General features: G+C 34.1%; 2 protein-coding genes across 3 annotated transcripts in view; one reads left to right on the forward strand and one right to left on the reverse strand.

The window, feature by feature from the left end:
- Positions 1 to 2491, reverse strand: part of LOC117327897 (cullin-5-like) — a 29002-nt gene extending 26511 nt beyond the window's left edge. For both annotated transcript variants that reach the window (XM_033885128.1, XM_033885127.1), the window contains exons 1-2: positions 2445 to 2491; positions 87 to 196 (exon numbers count right to left, since the gene is read on the reverse strand). In XM_033885128.1, the coding sequence (XP_033741019.1) occupies positions 87 to 196; positions 2445 to 2459 (125 nt within the window). In that variant the 5' untranslated portion in view covers positions 2460 to 2491. The remainder of the gene's footprint in view (positions 1 to 86; positions 197 to 2444) is intronic.
- Positions 2492 to 2531: 40 nt separating this feature from the next.
- LOC117327898 (prefoldin subunit 3-like) lies at positions 2532 to 10438 on the forward strand. Its single transcript, XM_033885129.1, has 6 exons — positions 2532 to 2633; positions 6640 to 6764; positions 7150 to 7216; positions 7397 to 7495; positions 7919 to 8057; positions 9566 to 10438. Exons 1-6 carry the CDS (start codon positions 2568 to 2570, stop codon positions 9628 to 9630), a joined length of 561 nt encoding a protein of 186 aa, XP_033741020.1. The 5' UTR covers positions 2532 to 2567; the 3' UTR covers positions 9631 to 10438.
- The last annotated feature ends 7728 nt before the right edge of the window (positions 10439 to 18166 follow it).

Below are 18166 nucleotides of genomic sequence, written 5' to 3' on the forward strand. Positions count from 1 at the left end.
GCTATACAGACATAATATAAAAAATGTATTCAAGTTAATCTTTACATGATTCAGTGGGGAAATATATTTTTCCTTTTCATACTGACCAGAAAAGGTCCTGCCATTCTATTTTGGTAACTGGCTCCTGACGAAGCAACTTCAGGGCTGTGGGACGCATTAATGGCCATCGTTCTTCAAACTGGGACTGTCCTTGTTGCTGAAAATACAAATTTGGTGTAAAACCACGATATATAAATTAAAGGCACTTTTTAACTTTCAGATTCAAATCAAGCATGTGTATTTATGTAAGTTTGATTTTTCATTTCTATTTTTTATTTCTTTTACATGTATGAAGTGTGACATGAAGACTGATAAAATTCCAAAATAGCCGCTAGTGGCCATCTTTATATTCAGTTGAGATGTGTCATGACAGCCAGGATCCATACTGAATGTCTGACTGTCTCCAAAATTTCAGGAACATTGCTTCAGTAGTTCTTTACAAATAGCAATAACAAACTTCAAATGTCAATATTCTTAATGGCTGCTGGTGACCGTCTTGAACATATCTGATCAAGTACAAGATGTGGCAACTGGCATGCACGTCACGTGCACGTTTCCCTTCAGAATTTCAAGAAGATGTATGATATTAATAGAACCTGAAATAGAGGTAACATACATCAAATATAACTAGAACTGTCACCAGGATGGATGACTAATACCCCTGCAATCCGCGTGAGTCAATGGACAACTGGAACTAGTACTGTTATTTAGAGGCTAACTAAGATAACCTGTACATGCTCCTATTTCTGAAATTCTGCAGAATGGCTGGAATATGTGTTGTTCATAATAAAGAGAATTTAGTCATTAGTTTTGTTGAAATCAGTGTATAGGTTTTGGAAGAGTTGTCTGGACATTAAAAACCTGTTTATAGTGACCAGTTACCATGGCAACAAAAATTTGGAATTTAAACAGCTGCATGCACATCTGCATATGTTCCCTAACATTCCTGTAACTGCACATGTTTCCTAAGTTACATTCCCATAAAGTTTTGTGAAAATCAGTTCACACGTTTAGCAGGGTTGTCCAGACAAGAAAAACCTATGAATAGTAGTAACCATGGCAACCAAAATTTTGGGAATTTTAACAACTGCATGGTCCTCGCTATTTATGTGAGTTTCATTGGAATCTGCCCACCAGTTTAGGAGGAGTTGTCTGGACAAGATGTGTTTACAGACAGATGGACGGACACAAAGACAACCCGATTCCAATATGGTGGTGGCCCTACTAACTTCGTTGCGAGGGGTATAAAAATCTAAAATGTTGACTGGAACTCATCTTGAAAATATTATCAAATTTTGCCTGCTGCATAAGGAGAATTCCTGCGGTACCCCTTGATCCCTGATTCTACTGGCCCAATATTGTAATTCTGGATCTCTTAGAGTTAAAATCGAGAAGACATAATTTTAAGATTTTAACACATTTATTAGTCGATGACTTTGAAAGTACTGTAACGTTACTAATAGGGGCTAAGATATCACAGTAATTGTCTCAGACTCCTAGTCAGACCTTGTTCGCTGATTTCGAGAAATCACACATTGTTAAGTGTTTTACAGTAAACACATAAAATATTTCAAGATTTCTATATGTATATGTTTGTTTGTATTTAAAAATAAAGGAATAGGATGATGTAACATAGCATAAGCTCATTTATCCTTTTTTTTATCAACTTTGAACTTTTGTGGAGTTGGGCATCTACTCCTGTAACATAAGAGGTCATTGGTCAGTCGATTTATCATCTGATGTTGTTTTGGCAACAAGGTACCGGTGCTTGTCAAAAGTTCTCATCATGTAATCTTCAACATTGTTGGAGTAATATGTGTAGTAAGTAAAACGTTTTATAACACTGGACATACAAATGTACATGTACAAATAATATCAGAGCCATATAAAATACACTTTATGATGACAGCACTGTCAACTGCATACATTGTTTTCCTACAGTTATAAAAAAACTAAATCTAAGTTCCAACAACTGCCTATGATGTAATTCAATTTCCTTTTTCATTATTTCATGTTTTCTTTGTTTACCTACAGCTGTCGGCTATTGTCTTCTTATGAGTTCAATTCATACTCTAAATCACTTCTTCTTGATTACATACATCTACATCGATTATATTTGTTTTACTTAACCAGAACCTTTGGCTATCCAGACAAGTGCCAGTGTGAACCTAACTGTAAAATCGATGTGTTGTTTCGATCAGTGACAGAACGAACAGTTTTGCCTAATAACACAAGGTTTGTCAACACCAATCTATTTATAATTCACAAACAATTTATATGATATCAGGATGAACTTTAAACAGAAAAATAACCATCAAATAAGTGTAAGTAATCATATAACATCCAAACTGTGAGTAAAACGAGAATACGTAATATTATCAACGATATGTGAAATAATTCCTCACCTTCAACATTGCCATCTTTATATTCCATCGGAACCTCTCTTGGTTTACGTATCTAAGCGAAGACTGATGACTGATTTATCGAACGTTCTTTTTTGCGAGATTTGACGAGATTCATTTCTAAACATGGCGACCACCGAAAGCATGCCCGAACAAACGAAGCACGCTGGCATTCCTTTGGCAGAATTTGTGGTGAGAAAAAAAGAATGATCTCAATGAGCTGTTTATAGAATATAACAGTGTTTCGATGGAGCGTGTGAATGTTTATAACATCACTATGAAATAGACATATATCTCGTCTTGTTTATATATGCCGTATCGATGACGGATGCCCATAAATAATCAGGGATGTCGGGATGATCTGGCCGAACTTCTAGACGTTTTTATAAGCAAAACACAATGGCTAATGTAACGGCTACGACACAACAATGATACTGCTAATAAATGTACTCGCCCTTTTTCAAGTTTGAATTGACAGTTAACGTTGGAGCACGAGTGTATGCTCTTTCTCTGACATTAATTTCAACGGGGTACTAGTTGCCTTAGAACAAATATTCATACCCTGCCTACACTGCTCTCCGGCAGGGTATGAAGTCCCTCCCATTGCCGATAGTGTAGCAAGCCCCGATGCGATTCACATCGGGCAGTATTAGCAGTGGTAAAAATTTTCTCAGATAAAAAAAAACACATGTAAATTGATGATTCTGGTATCTATTATGAATATTCAAGCAACAAACCTGCACATTACTTCAAATGTTTGACAATAAATAGTAAAATCCAAAACGAGCAAGACACACGGAGATATCAGTTCAAACATACCGCCATCTTTGATACAAGTGTAAAGGTCAATTTCCTTATAAGGAAATCAAAATAAATTGATGCTAATGAGGTTTCCGCGAGATTTCAACAGAAAAACAGATTCGGAGTAATATATCTCGGTAAGGAAGGTCAATTCATTCTGAAATTATTTAATTACGCAAAGTAAGATTCGCTTTCTTCACAAGAGTAACAAAAGAGTGGTTAAATATCTCTGATTATGTATTTATTTATCGTAGTAGATTCATCCATATATGGTCACGGGTTCCATATTTGGGTTAGAGACAACTCCGAGCAGTATGATATCAGAATATGCGAATTAAAGATTTCTAGATTAGACGGTAGGCCAATACATTGCAAAATTGTATTAGAAATGTTTAATTATACGAACTATTACTCCAAAATTAAACGATATCCGCTATTTGTAGCATTTTCGAGGTTCACTGTTTTGCTACATTACGAGCAATGGGAGGGAATCGTAGCTCTGACGACGACCATCTGTCAGAAATTGTCCATCCGTCGTCTAGAGATACGTTATCGCCGCTATAGTTGCCTTAGTGTAGCACATCAAACATGGATAACATATTAGAGTGACTTGTACATAGTGTGAAAGAAAGCCTCTGTCTCTTCGCTGATGGAGTATGGGTTTTTAGCTCACCTGGTCCGAAGGACTCCACAGGGGCCTGGGGTGGAGCCAAAAGGGGTCCATTTGGCAATATTGATATAAGCGACTTCTTCTCTGGACCTAAGCAATGTATGATATTGGTATTTCAGTGGTAGCATCCCTAGGTGGCAGGGATTCAAATTTATACAAATGAAAGGGCTGACCCACCAGGGGCCTGTGGAGTGGGGCCAAAAGGGGTCCATTTGGCAATATTGATATTAACGACTTCTTCTCTGGACCTAAGCAATGTATGGCATTGATATTTCAGCAGTAACATCCCTAGGTGGTTGGGATTCAAACTTATACATGATGGGGCTGACCCCCCAGGGGCCTTAGGGGTGGGGCCAAAAGGGGTCCATTTGGCAATATTGATATTAACGACTTCTTCTCTGGACCTAAGTAATGTATGACATTGATATTTCAGTGGTAACATCCGTAGATGACTGGGATTCAAATTTATGCGAATGATTGGGCTTACCCCCCAGGGGCCTGTGGGGCGGGGCCAAAAGTGGTTCTTTTGGCAATATTTATGATATTAACGACTTCTTCTCTGAACCTAAGCAATGTTTGACATTTATATTTCAGTGGTAACATCTCTAGATGGCTGGGATTTAAATTAATGCAAATGATGGGCTGATCCCCCCAGGGGCTTCAAGGGCAGGGCAAAAGGGATCAGTTTGACTATATTGCTATAAAGGACTTATTGCATTTTTGAAACAAGTAAGATCAAGAGATGAACACAGTCCTGATGTAAAAAATGAACCCAGGGGTCGTTCCCCACCCCTAAGGGACTTAATAGATAATATTAAATAAACCAGGTGAGCGATACAGGCCCTCTGGGCCTCTTGTTTTGGTTCAGCGAGAGAGGTGTTGATACTTGATAGCAGACCAGAATATTTTGACTAGCGTAAAGCGAGGGTCTTTTTCTTTTTCTAAGTGTCATTGTTGCTCATTTTGCCTCGTATACTCTAGATCCGATTTGCTGAAGCCATGCAATATACAGTCAGTCAGTCACTAATTGGCCACCTGTAACACTAGTCCCCTTACCTGTAGACCCTTATCCACGGTACTGATGGACGCTGCCCGAGGCAGAGATCGGTCAGCTGGGGATCGAGCTGGTGTTTTAATAGATTCATTTAACCGTGACGAGTCGATAGGATCGGTTGGTAATCCAATTAAATCATAATCACGAAGGCTTTTTGAAGATGGACAAAGAAATGATAATGGATGGAAATGTTGTTTTACTTGGAAACCAAGCAACTTTTTAAGTAGTGATCATGAGATCACTTTCCAGTGATTTTCCAGTAATCAAAATTAGCCTAAGTTTAGCTTTCGGTTGATTTTATTTGATGAAGTTTGGCGGGATGCCGGAAATGGTTCCTTGTAAATGCAGATGTCGCAATTCCTTGTTGGATTGACAGATTTCTATACAAAATGTGTATTTTTTCATAAATAAATAAAGGACACATAAAAATATCTTCTCATGTGAATAATGGTAGCAAAAGTTTAGTTTATATTGTGTTATTTTCGTATCTGAAATGCTGACTCTGCATTAACTGCGGGTCATGTGATAGCCAAGTGATTACATTTCTACAACACGCCGGGACTGTTTGTTTACGAGAGCAACAGAACAAATGCTTTGATCGGAAACTGGTGAATCATGATTGGCTAATTCGTTTACCATTTCTTATAATTAATGCAAGAAAATCTTAACTTGCTATAATTTCCTGATTTTAGTTTACCGTAATTTCTAAAGAGTCTAAAGTGAAAGTAGAAATGTACCGCCGCTTACAAGTTACATCGTAGTTATTTGGACGAAGTTTGAATGTCAAAACATTCAGATATTAAATAATTGAATTTCTTTTACTTAATCATTTTTTTCTCATATATGCTTAACCACCTTTTCTCTTTTGCTCCATAATATCTTCACTTACAATTAGTCGTCTTACAATCATAACGGACAGACTAACTTCTGGTTGAAAATATAGCTCGGTTGATTATAATCTGATAGTAATATTTTGATTGAACGTAATGATCGTATATGGATTCTCTCAATACACCCTTAAATTGAAATAATGCTAATATCATTTTATTTTTGAATTACTCTAGGTCGTAACTTTTACCATCATAATTTAAAACAATATTTGAAGAATAAAGAGAAGAAAGAAGATATTTATACACACAAACAAAATAATTAAAAAAAAATCAACAGATTTCTATTGTCTCTTATGAATCAGGTCATATGTAATGCATGGATGTACTTGGATTGTCCTGTACAATAAGGTAGAAGATAGATATATGCCCGGAAAAGATGTCGCGAACAAAAATGCCCTTTCTTTAGCCAACGCCCTGCCCTTTTCAAATCCTAGCTGGAACACTGCAGTTAGAGGTTACCTGGCGCCTTTCAAAAGTATCTCGCTGTGTAAAACCTCTAACATTGCTGGAGTAAGGTATAAGCATTCTTGTTCCCCTTACATTCACTTTCACAGAAATCTGAATATAATTTTCGTCTGAATTTGAATTGGTGGTATTGGTATGTCTCTGGGTACAATGATTTTATTTGATAGGCACAGAATATAATAACCTCTTCTGAGAAAGCTTTTTGAATGATTTTGAAAGTTCAGAGAAATTGAGTTAGGTAAGTAACCGGTCAGTAACATTTGCCCCCCATTGGGCCATGTGTTTAATACTCGATTGTGTTACTTTTTCATGATACAGGAGGATGTTGATAGTTATATGCAGAGAGCCAGTAACGAGTCAGCTGAAGTAGTTCTCAAGAGGTTAGATGAGCAGCACAACAAATATAAATTCATGGAATACAACCTCAACACGAAAAAGGCCAGGTAAACTTGTAGTAACAGTTTCTAATAAGTAGTTCAGTAACTGACAAAAAGTCTAAATATGTCCTTGCTTATAGCAAGTAACATGAGCTTAAATACCTGCAAGCACATATGCTATGTCACTTTAACTTTCCATATTTCTGTTTAATGCTCTGATTAACATTGTTTGGTACCAAGTATGCATATTTGTTTTGTGTTTTTGAGATTTTTTTGAGATGTATTAAAAAAGCCATGATTGGTTTTTAACCTTTTATAGTGCTAGTAGATCAAGATAAATGCTCTTTCCATAGCCTGTCACCCAAATTCAATTAAACTTAATATGGATTAAATAAAATTGTTTTCTTATTAAAATAGAAATAAAAAAATGTTCTGTTTTGTTCTTTTTCAGGTTAAAGTCACAAATACCAGACATTAAAACCTCTTTAGATATAGTGAAACATCTACAGTCAAGAAAGGTGAGTGTTTTCCATTGTTTATTGACCAGTTTTCATTAGAAATTCTTAGATTCTTGTTATAGCAATTGATTATAATTATATTATTAATTATAGAAATTAAATTTTCATGAGTTCATGGCGATATAGCTGATATTGAAATATGAGGTGATAACTGAAATAGAATGCTGATATGACTTTCAGGATTCCACTGACCCAGTAGAGACCAGGTTTTTACTATCAGATCAGGTGTATGCTAAAGCAAAGATTCCACCCACAGAAAAAGTGTGTTTATGGTTAGGGGTGAGTATATTGTCCTGTTACTATCTCATTACTGTGTTCATGAAAGTGTTTTATTTGAAAAAAGCTTGTTAAAAATAAAAATGTAATAAAGGGCTCTTTAGTACTCAAAAATAATGAAGTAATTTAATAGTGTGAGTTTTCTATTGGATCCCAGACAAAACAAATGGCAGTGATGGTGGTATCACAAATGGTAGTTTTACTACCTGATTTAGTTGTTTCTAGAATGACTCCATAACAATATATAAAAGTAAAAGTATTCAATATCAATATCAGAAGATCAGCAAATGAAATTTAAGAATATGGTGTCATGAATGTGAACATGTAATACAACAGTCATCTTGTCAGAGAAACTTGTGGTACAGCCCTGGTGTCTTTTCACAGGTAGGGTATTTGAATTTTAATGATCTTCTGTTTGCATTTCAGGCTAATGTAATGTTGGAATACACAATTGATGATGCTACAAGTTTGTTAGAAAAGAACTTAGAAGCAGCAACCAAAAACTTAACACAAGTTGACGATGATTTAAGTTATATTAGAGACCAAACAACAACGTTAGAAGTCAGTATCCTTTTTTACCGAAGTTTTACATGTCGATGAATAACGACATTTGACCAAGTTACTGAAGACTTTGTCATGAGATCTAAAGTGTTAATCTGATTAAAATACAGATCATCACCTATGTAGTCTATATTGATGATCATCCATAGTATGTTACAGCTTCTTATACTGAAAGGCTATAAACCAGGTCCTTGTATTACAGTATCTGTCAGCTAAAGTTGTAGGAATAGTAGCTATATATAGTATTTTAGTTATTATAAATGACACAATCTTGCAGGCAAACAGTAATGCACACTAGTTCAATGCTTTATTGAAGTAATATATCCCATTATAGTTCCTATAGTATGGTGTGTCATTATCATGATTTTCAAACTTACCAAAATGTATTGTTAGACTGTTTAGATGTAACTATTTTTGTTTGGTTGTATTATAGTTTTTCCCTGCTTGGAAAATGCTTTGGTTTTAAGTGGTTCTTCATATTTAGAACTTTATTTTTCAAATCTAACACAGCATATCTACTGATTTACCATTGAGAGTTGTGTCCCTTGATGATAATAATCTGTTTGTCTCCCCTGCAATGAAAAGTTGTGAAAGCAAGACTACAGTGTTACTTTCCTAAGAGTTCACAATGGAGTTATGTGTGAAGTTTTGTTGCTTTATTGCTCAAAAAAAGTATAAAGACAACTTCAACCAGACATTGTATAAAGTTGGTCCTGTGAGATACAGAGAATCTGTACTTTTAATTATTGTGTTTAGCTCAATTTCTCAAAAAGTATCAGTTGTATTCCATCCAAACCTATAATTTGCATTATAGTATGGACATCTCAACACACGGTAAAGATAACCGGTGTGAATTTTAATTTGTAGTATATTTTGAAGTCAAAAACCTCAGATTTTTGAGAAAGTAATATGACATCTTGATTGCCTCTCCAATTGACCTCAAGTCAAATTGGAACAAGTGCTGTAATACAGTATATTGGATGTATTTTTTTTTTTCACTTTTCAGGTGAGTGTGAAATGTAATATTTGAATGAATCTTGAGAATTACTGATTTGGGGAAATTTGCTTCTTCTTTGAATTTATAATGCATCAATATTGACTCATCTATAACAAACAGGATACTTCAACACTACAATTTAGTGTGTTGTTTTTGGAAAAGAAAAAAAACAACATTTTTAGTGAATTTTATAGCGTGTTTTAAAATTACAGTACTAACACTGTTCGCCTGACATCAGTATCTGCATCTTTGCCCCGACTCAGAACTTGAAATGCATTTTTTTGACATCCAAACTCCTCAAGTATGCATTCCATACCTTTACTCTCTGGTAAATGTATATATACAAGCATCTAGAGGTCTAGGAGAGATGTTAAATGTTGAAAACTATTTGTATTTTTTATATCTTTTTTTTTAATTTTACCAGGTTTTGGACTACTGTAAAAGAAAAAATACATTATTTGACAGTGTCATTTACAAATGCTTATCAAGTACAATTTCCTTAACGGGACTCCTAGATATGGCACGAGTTTACAACTGGGATGTGAAGAGGCGACAGGCAGCACAGGGAGCCAAATCGTAATCTTCATCCTCTCCGTCAATCCATGCCGAAGTTTTCTGACCATGCTGAACAACCTGAACCCTATTTTGCCAACAACCTGCAAATTTACTAAACATCAGTATAGTGAAAACAATGAATCTTCTGTATAGAAAGACATTTCCTCTATTCAGATAAAACAATTGCATTTGATAAGTACCACTTGTAAATTAAAATCTTGTAATAAAATTTGAGAGGTAGCTCTTTTGCAGTTAGCTTGATCAGACTGTAAAGGTTAATTTTTGAAAATCTTCAGATTGAACAGCTATCCTCTACCATGTCTATAAAGGACAGTTTACAGTAATCACCTGTAATTGTGTATTTAATTTACATGTTAAGGTAAACCCTACCAAACTAATATTATAGTTAAATCTGCATCCCTTATCCAGTCATAGAAATTCTGTGGCCCTAACTTACAACACATTGATAAAGGATTGATACAGAGTTTTGATACATAACAGGGTGCAATAAGATTTCATTAATGTGCTGTAATAGTTGTAAAAGTTAATTAACCGGGTAAGCTTTTTGAATTGCTTTCACTAAGGAACAGACAATATACTACATAAAACTGGAAAACAGATATTGAAAATTCAGCCTCGGCATAGCTTACAGTGTTCAAAATATTTCAGCAGCTTGTAATGGTCATAGAGGCCGTCGGTAATGATTGTGAACAAAATGTCTTTTTATTTCATAAACTTGAAAATAAATCCTTTGTATTATTTACTTCTATATCTCTTGTGATGTTCATTAAAATATCAGAAAACCCACTGAAATAAAAACATGTAAAGTGGAATGATTTATTATTGTTTTTATTTTGCATTGTAAACAAGAAATCCCAGCGTGCAACATTGTGTTGGTTAATCTTTCTTTATAACCATATGTTCGGTTGACTTGCTGTATTAATAAAATATGACTATCTGCTTTCTGGCCAGTCCAATACAACTGAACATTCGCTACTATGGACAAAGTGAAATGTATGTAAATGTTAACATTTATTTTACAACAATTGGGAATTAAGTTTAATACAATTGTATATCGTTTTTAATAATCACTCTTAGTTGGTTGGCCTGGATTGAAGTGGGTGAATGGTGAATGGTCTCATAGGAAACCTGCAAGGTGACCCCTTGCCTTACAACATCTGATCAAAGTGAAAGAACTACAAATGAAATATAGAAAACAATCCACCATGAATACAGACAAACGTCTATCCGTCCTCTTCCAGTGAATACCGACGGACGTCTATAGAATCCGTTTAGTAACGTCTATAGAATCCGTTTAGTGACGTCTATAGAATCCGTTTAGTAACGTCTATAGAATCCGTTTAGTGACGTCTATAGAATCCGTTTAGTAACGTCTATAGAATCCGTTTAGTGACGTCTATAGAATGTGTTTGGTAACATCTATAGAATCCGTTTAGTAACGTCTATATAATCCGTTCAGTAACGTCTATATAATCCGTTTAGTAACGTCTATAGAATCCGTTTAGTGACGTCTATAGAATCCGTTTAGTGACGTCTATAGAATCCGTTTAGTGACGTTTATATAATCCGTTTAGTCACGTCTATAGAATCCGTTTAGTAACGTCTATATAATCCGTTCAGTAACGTCTATAGAATCCGTTTAGTAACGTCTATATAATCCCTTTAGTAACGTCTATAGAATCCGTTTAGTAACGTCTATAGAATGTGTTTAGTAACGTCTATAGAATCCGTTTAGTAACGTCTATAGAATCCGTTTAGTAACGTCTATAGAATCCGTTTGATAACGTCTATAGAATCCGTTTAGTAACGTCTATAGAATCCGTTTGATAACGTCTATAGAATCCGTTTGATAACGTCTATATAGAATCCGTTTAGTAACGTCTATAGAATCCGTTTAGTAACGTCTATAGAATCCGTTTAGTAACGTCTATATAATCCGTTTGGTAACGTCTATAGAATCCGTTTGGTTACGTCTATAGAATCCGTTTGGTTACGTCTATAGAATCCGTTTAGTGACGTCTATAGTATCCGTTTAGTAACGTCTATAGGATCCGTTTAGTGACGTCTATAGAATCCGTTTGGTAACGTCTATAGAATCCGTTTAGTGACGTCTATATAATCCGTTTGGCAACATCTATATAATCCGTTTAGTAACGTCTATAGAATCCGTTTAGTAACGTCTATAGAATGTGTTTGATAACGTCTATATAATCCGTTTGGTAACGTCTATATAATCCGTTTAGTAACGTCTATAGAATGTGTTTGGTAACGTCTATAGAATCCGTTTAGTAACGTCTATAGAATCCGTTTAGTAACGTCTATAGAATGTGTTTGGTAACGTCTATATAATCCGTTTAGTAACGTCTATAGAATCCGTTTAGTAACGTCTATATAATCCGTTTGGTAACGTCTATATAATCCGTTTAGTAACGTCTATAGAATCCGTTTAGTGACGTCTATAGAATGTGTTTGATAACGTCTATATAATCCGTTTAGTAACGTCTATAGAATGTGTTTGATAACGTCTATATAATCCGTTTGGTAACGTCTATATAATCCGTTTAGTAACGTCTATAGAATGTGTTTGGTAACGTCTATATAATCCGTTTAGTAACGTCTATAGAATGTGTTTGATAACGTCTATAGAATGTGTTTGGTAACGTCTATAGAATGTGTTTGGTAACGTCTATAGAATGTGTTTGGTAACGTCTATAGAATCCGTTTAGTAACGTCTATATAATCCGTTTGGTAACGTCTATAGAATCCGTTTAGTAACGTCTATATAATCCGTTTAGTAACGTCTATAGAATGTGTTTGGTAACGTCTATAGAATGTGTTTGGTAACGTCTATAGAATCCGTTTAGTAACGTCTATAGAATCCGTTTAGTGACGTCTATATAATCCGTTTAGTAACGTCTATATAATCCGTTTAGTAACGTCTATAGAATCCGTTAAGTGACGTCTATAGAATCCGTTTAGTAACGTCTATATAATCCGTTTAGTAACGTCTATAGAATGTGTTTGGTAACGTCTATAGAATCCGTTTAGTCACGTCTATAGAATGTGTTTGGTAACGTCTATAGAATCCGTTTAGTAACGTCTATATAATCCGTTTAGTAACGTCTATAGAATCCGTTTAGTAACGTCTATAGAATGTGTTTGGTAACGTCTATAGAATCCGTTTAGTAACGTCTATAGAATGTGTTTGGTAACGTCTATAGAATGTGTTTGGTAACGTCTATAGAATCCGTTTAGTAACGTCTATAGAATGTGTTTGGTAACGTCTATAGAATGTGTTTGGTAACGTCTATAGAATGTGTTTGGTAACGTCTATATAATCCGTTTAGTAACGTCTATATAAACCGTTTAGTAACGTCTATAGAATCCGTTTAGTGACGTCTATAGAATGTGTTTGGTAACGTCTATAGAATGTGTTTGGTAACGTCTATAGAATGTGTTTGGTAACGTCTATAGAATCCGTTTAGTAACGTCTATAGAATGTGTTTGGTAACGTCTATAGAATGTGTTTGGTAACGTCTATAGAATGTGTTTGGTAACGTCTATATAATCCGTTTAGTAACGTCTATAGAATGTGTTTGGTAACGTCTATAGAATGTGTTTGGTAACGTCTATATAATCCGTTTAGTAACGTCTATATAATCCGTTTAGTAACGTCTATAGAATGTGTTTGGTAACGTCTATAGAATGTGTTTGGTAACGTCTATAGAATCCGTTTAGTAACGTCTATATAATCCGTTTAGTAACGTCTATAGAATCCGTTTAGTGACGTTTATATAATCCGTTTAGTAACGTCTATAGAATCCGTTTAGTGACGTTTATATAATCCGTTTAGTGACGTCTATATAATCCGTTTAGTGACGTCTATATAATCCGTTTAGTAACGTCTATAGAATCCGTTTAGTAACGTCTATAGAATGTGTTTGGTAACGTCTATAGAATCCGTTTAGTAACGTCTATAGAATGTGTTTGGTAACGTCTATAGAATCCCTTTAGTAACGTCTATAGAATCCGTTTGGTAACGTCTATAGAATGTGTTTGGTAACGTCTATAGAATCCGTTTAGTGACGTCTATAGAATCCGTTTAGTGACGTCTATAGAATCCGTTTTGTGACGTCTATAGAATCCGTTTGGTAACGTCTATAGAATGTGTTTGGTAACATCTATAGAATCCGTTTAGTGACGTCTATAGAATCCGTTTAGTCACGTCTATAGAATGTGTTTAGTAACGTCTATATAATCCGTTTAGTAACGTCTATATAATCCGTTTAGTAACGTCTATAGAATGTGTTTAGTAACGTCTATATAATCCGTTTAGTAACGTCTATATAATCCGTTTGGTAACGTCTATAGAATCCGTTTAGTAACGTCTATAGAATGTGTTTGGTAACGTCTATAGAATCCGTTTAGTGACGTCTATAGAATGTGTTTGGTAACGTCTATAGAATGTGTTTGGTAACGTTTATAAATTCAGGTGCTTCCTCAACAACATTAGGAACAAAACATAGTTAGTTGCGAGTATAACATACACGAAAAGTATGGCCAATTGATTAATAGAAATAAGGCTTGTCCAATGTCCGTGCGCATGAAGTGTAAAATTGATGAAATCATTAGCTCTAAATCAGATTTGATATGGCGACAAAAATGAACGTTACATACGGTTTACTTAAAGTTGTAAAGTTTTGTTCACTTACCCGTACAGTTAACAAGTAGAAAACATACATACAGAATTCAGGTAAGAACTCTAGCTAGATATCACATACTAGTACAAAATGAATTTATAGTTTGGTGACGGATATGTACTGTAAGCATTCCTTATTCTACAGTTTGGTGACGGATATATAGAGGATATCTAACAGTGTTTACAGTAGATCTAATACCAAATATATTTCACGAGTGGGGCTAATATTTTGATATTTTTCACGAGTGCGCTGCACGAGTAAAAAATATCTAAATATTAGCCACACGAGTGAAATATATTTGGTATTACTGAAGACACTGTTAGATATTCTGTTTATTGCATTTTTTATCAACGAAAAACCTACCCCGTATGCTAACTAGGCCTACAGCGATAATTTGTAAACAAAACATGTAGTTCCTGTCCAGGTTCTGAGATATATGTCGGGCTTTCTGATTGGTCAATTATTTTGGTATTTTCTAATCATTAATTTGATTGGTCAAATCAGCAAAAATGATATTTTTCACTAGTGATAAATAGAATGAATAATTTTATAGAATGAATAATTTTTGATATTTCACTGGTAAAAATGTAATAAACTGTAAATATTATCATACAGTTTGGTGACGGATATACTGTAAATATTCGTTATTCTATAGTTTGGTGACGGATATATTGTAAATATTATCATACACTTTGGTGACGAATATACTAAAATATAATAGATTCTATAGTTTGGTGACGGATATACTATAATATCATAGATTCTATAGTTTGGTGACTGATATACTGTAAATATTATCATACAGTTTGGTGACGGATATACTGTAAATATTATCATACAGTTTGGTGACGGATATACTGTAAATATTATCATACACTTTGGTGACGAATATACTAAAATATAATAGATTCTATAGTTTGGTGACGGATATACTATAATATCATAGATTCTATAGCTTGGTGACGGATATACTGTAAATATTCGTTATTCTATAGTTTGGTGACGAATATACTAAAATATAATAGATTCTATAGTTTGGTGACGGATATACTGTAAATATTATCATACAGTTTGGTGACGGATATACTGTAAATATGATCATACAGTTTGGTGACGGATATACTGTAAATATTATCATACAGTTTGGTGACGGATATACTGTAAATATTATAATACAGTTTGGTGACGGGTATACTGTAAATATTCGTTATTCTATAGTTTGGTGACGAATATACTAACATATAATAGATTCTATAGTTTGGTGACGGATATACTGTAAATATTATCATACAGTTTGGTGACGGATATACTGTAAATATTCGTTATACTATAGTTTGGTGACGAATATACTAACATATAATAGATTCTATAGTTATGTGACGGATATACTGTAATATCATCGATTCTATAGTTTCGTGACGGATATACTGTAAATATTATCATACAGTTTGGTGACGGTATACTGTAAATATTCGTTATTCTTTAATTTAGTGACGGATATACTGTAAATATTCGTTATTCTATAGTTTGGTGACGGGTATATTGTAGATATTCGTTATTCTATAGTTTGGTGACGGATATACTGTAATATCATAGATTCTATAGTTTGGTGACGGATATACAATGATATCATAGATTCTATAGTTTGGTGACGGGTGTACTGTAAATGTTATTTATTCTATAGGTTGGTGACATATATACTATAAATAGTATGTATTCTTAATAACATATCATAACAGGGTTTATAAATAGAACTGTGTAATTGAATTGATAATCTTATAAACATTAACACAGGTAAGCCATAGCTTGTGGATTTATATATATGTAATTCTAATCTATATTTCTATCCCACCGTCATCAGACGGTGGACAGCTTAAACTGTTCTTCAATTCTTGTAATCGCTACTTCTCGAAAAGTGTTGAAGAATATTGCCCCAACTTGACGTTTACGTAAGTCATCCCCTTTCGTGCTGATTTGTATCTGTTATTTAACACTGATGAAGAAAACAATATGCCATCTTGTATTTTGACAGTTGGAATTATGTTTACGTAATTTTCTAAGGCACTAGTAGAAAAGTTCTCAAACTGTACGTGTACTTTCCATATATTGGCCTTGGTCCTATGATCGGGGGAACAAAATGGTCGACTGACGGCCATAATGGATTTTCAGACGGTTGAAGTTATTATCGTTATGTTCACGTATTGTAATACCAACGGCATTGGTGATGAATTTCATTATTTATCAAAACGTAAGTCTTGGAAGAAAATTATATATTAAGAAATACTTTTATATTTTACCTAATATTGTTAATTTTTCAAAGCTAATGAACTCGATCAACAACAAAACTTAAAGGAGTTTATGTAAATTTACGGAAGTACTGTTTTAAAATGTTATATGATTTGTCCTCCATTTGTTGAATTTTTTAAATATGTTCTCCCTATACATTTTTGATTTGTTTTAAAAGAATAAATGAAGTTAGATGTTAAAGATTGACACTTACTGGAAGGATATGTATCTAAATTTGATGTGTACAAATGGTCGGTTATAGACGATCAGGTTGGATTTCGTTATCATCCATCGATTTTTTTTATCATTATATATATTTCTCAATAAGTTCTTGGAGGATCTTAAGATTCCATACATGGGTTTACTTAATTGTTTTCAAATTACTGTAACAGGAAAGAGAGTATAATGTGCCTCCACCGGGGATCGAACCAGCGACCCTCGGCTTACTGGTCCGCCTCTCTATACACGTACCAACTTATAGTAAAGGGAAATCCTGTATCAGGGTCAGAGGAAACTCGGGCTACCAACAGTTATAAGTCATTATCATATATATATAAAAAAAAACATAACAAAAGATATTTTATTTCAAACTGGTACTATTACTTTGTGTCTTTAATATTATAATGTAAGTATGTATAGAGTATTAGAAGTCAATTATAATGTAAATCACCATAGATTAATATGATTTCCATGTTTGAGTTATAAGTAAATACTTATCAAACATTCCATACACTAACTGCAGCTTACCTTATAAATTTTTTTTTTTAAAGTCTAAACATTTAACTTTATGATTTTATAATTGTCTTGAACAACCATTGTACATTCATGACCTGTATCTGTGACATGTATGAGTGACACATCGATGATAGATATTGACTGCATAGGAAGAGAAAACGATGTAGTTCCAACTAGTATATAGGTCTCTGGTTCCAACAGGTAAGTTTTCCAGGTAAATGGTACATAGGTTGCCAGTGTCTAACTGCCACGGGGCAAATTGTACCTCAGGCAGTTTCCTGTTTCCTATTATGATCCCATTTCCTGGACGAGAACAATGTGTACTAATTACGGGTATACGGCTATAGGTTGGTTTTGGGAAATAGTGAATTTACATTTATTATACCATTGGGAATTATACTGATTTTTTTTTTTACTTTAATCTCTTTCTTTACAAATTTTTTTTAATGCAATGTCTTTATATTTTTAAATATAACAAGATAAGAACTGCGTCATTTCTTAATTTGATTTACATTATTTTTTTCTGAACTTGTATCATTCAACATTTCACCTCTACATACCGGACACCTGCATAAATCGGCCAATACGTTTAGTCTCAATGGCTTACAGTTTAGACAGGTTACAATGTTATAAGAAACAGCTTATTTTTACTTTCTAATTTCGGTATAGAATAACTTCATTTCAATAAAGTTGGTCTTCTTAAACCTGTTTACCAGTTTGTTAATGGTTTTACAGCTTATTTTGACATTTCCACCTTAATTATATCGGTATTTCGTTTATAATTTTGGTCTGATTAAGGCCTCTCAGATGGAGAGCTAC

The sequence above is a fragment of the Pecten maximus genome, chromosome 5 (genome assembly GCF_902652985.1).
Source record: "Pecten maximus chromosome 5, xPecMax1.1, whole genome shotgun sequence".
In the NCBI taxonomy this organism is placed as follows: domain Eukaryota; kingdom Metazoa; phylum Mollusca; class Bivalvia; order Pectinida; family Pectinidae; genus Pecten; species Pecten maximus.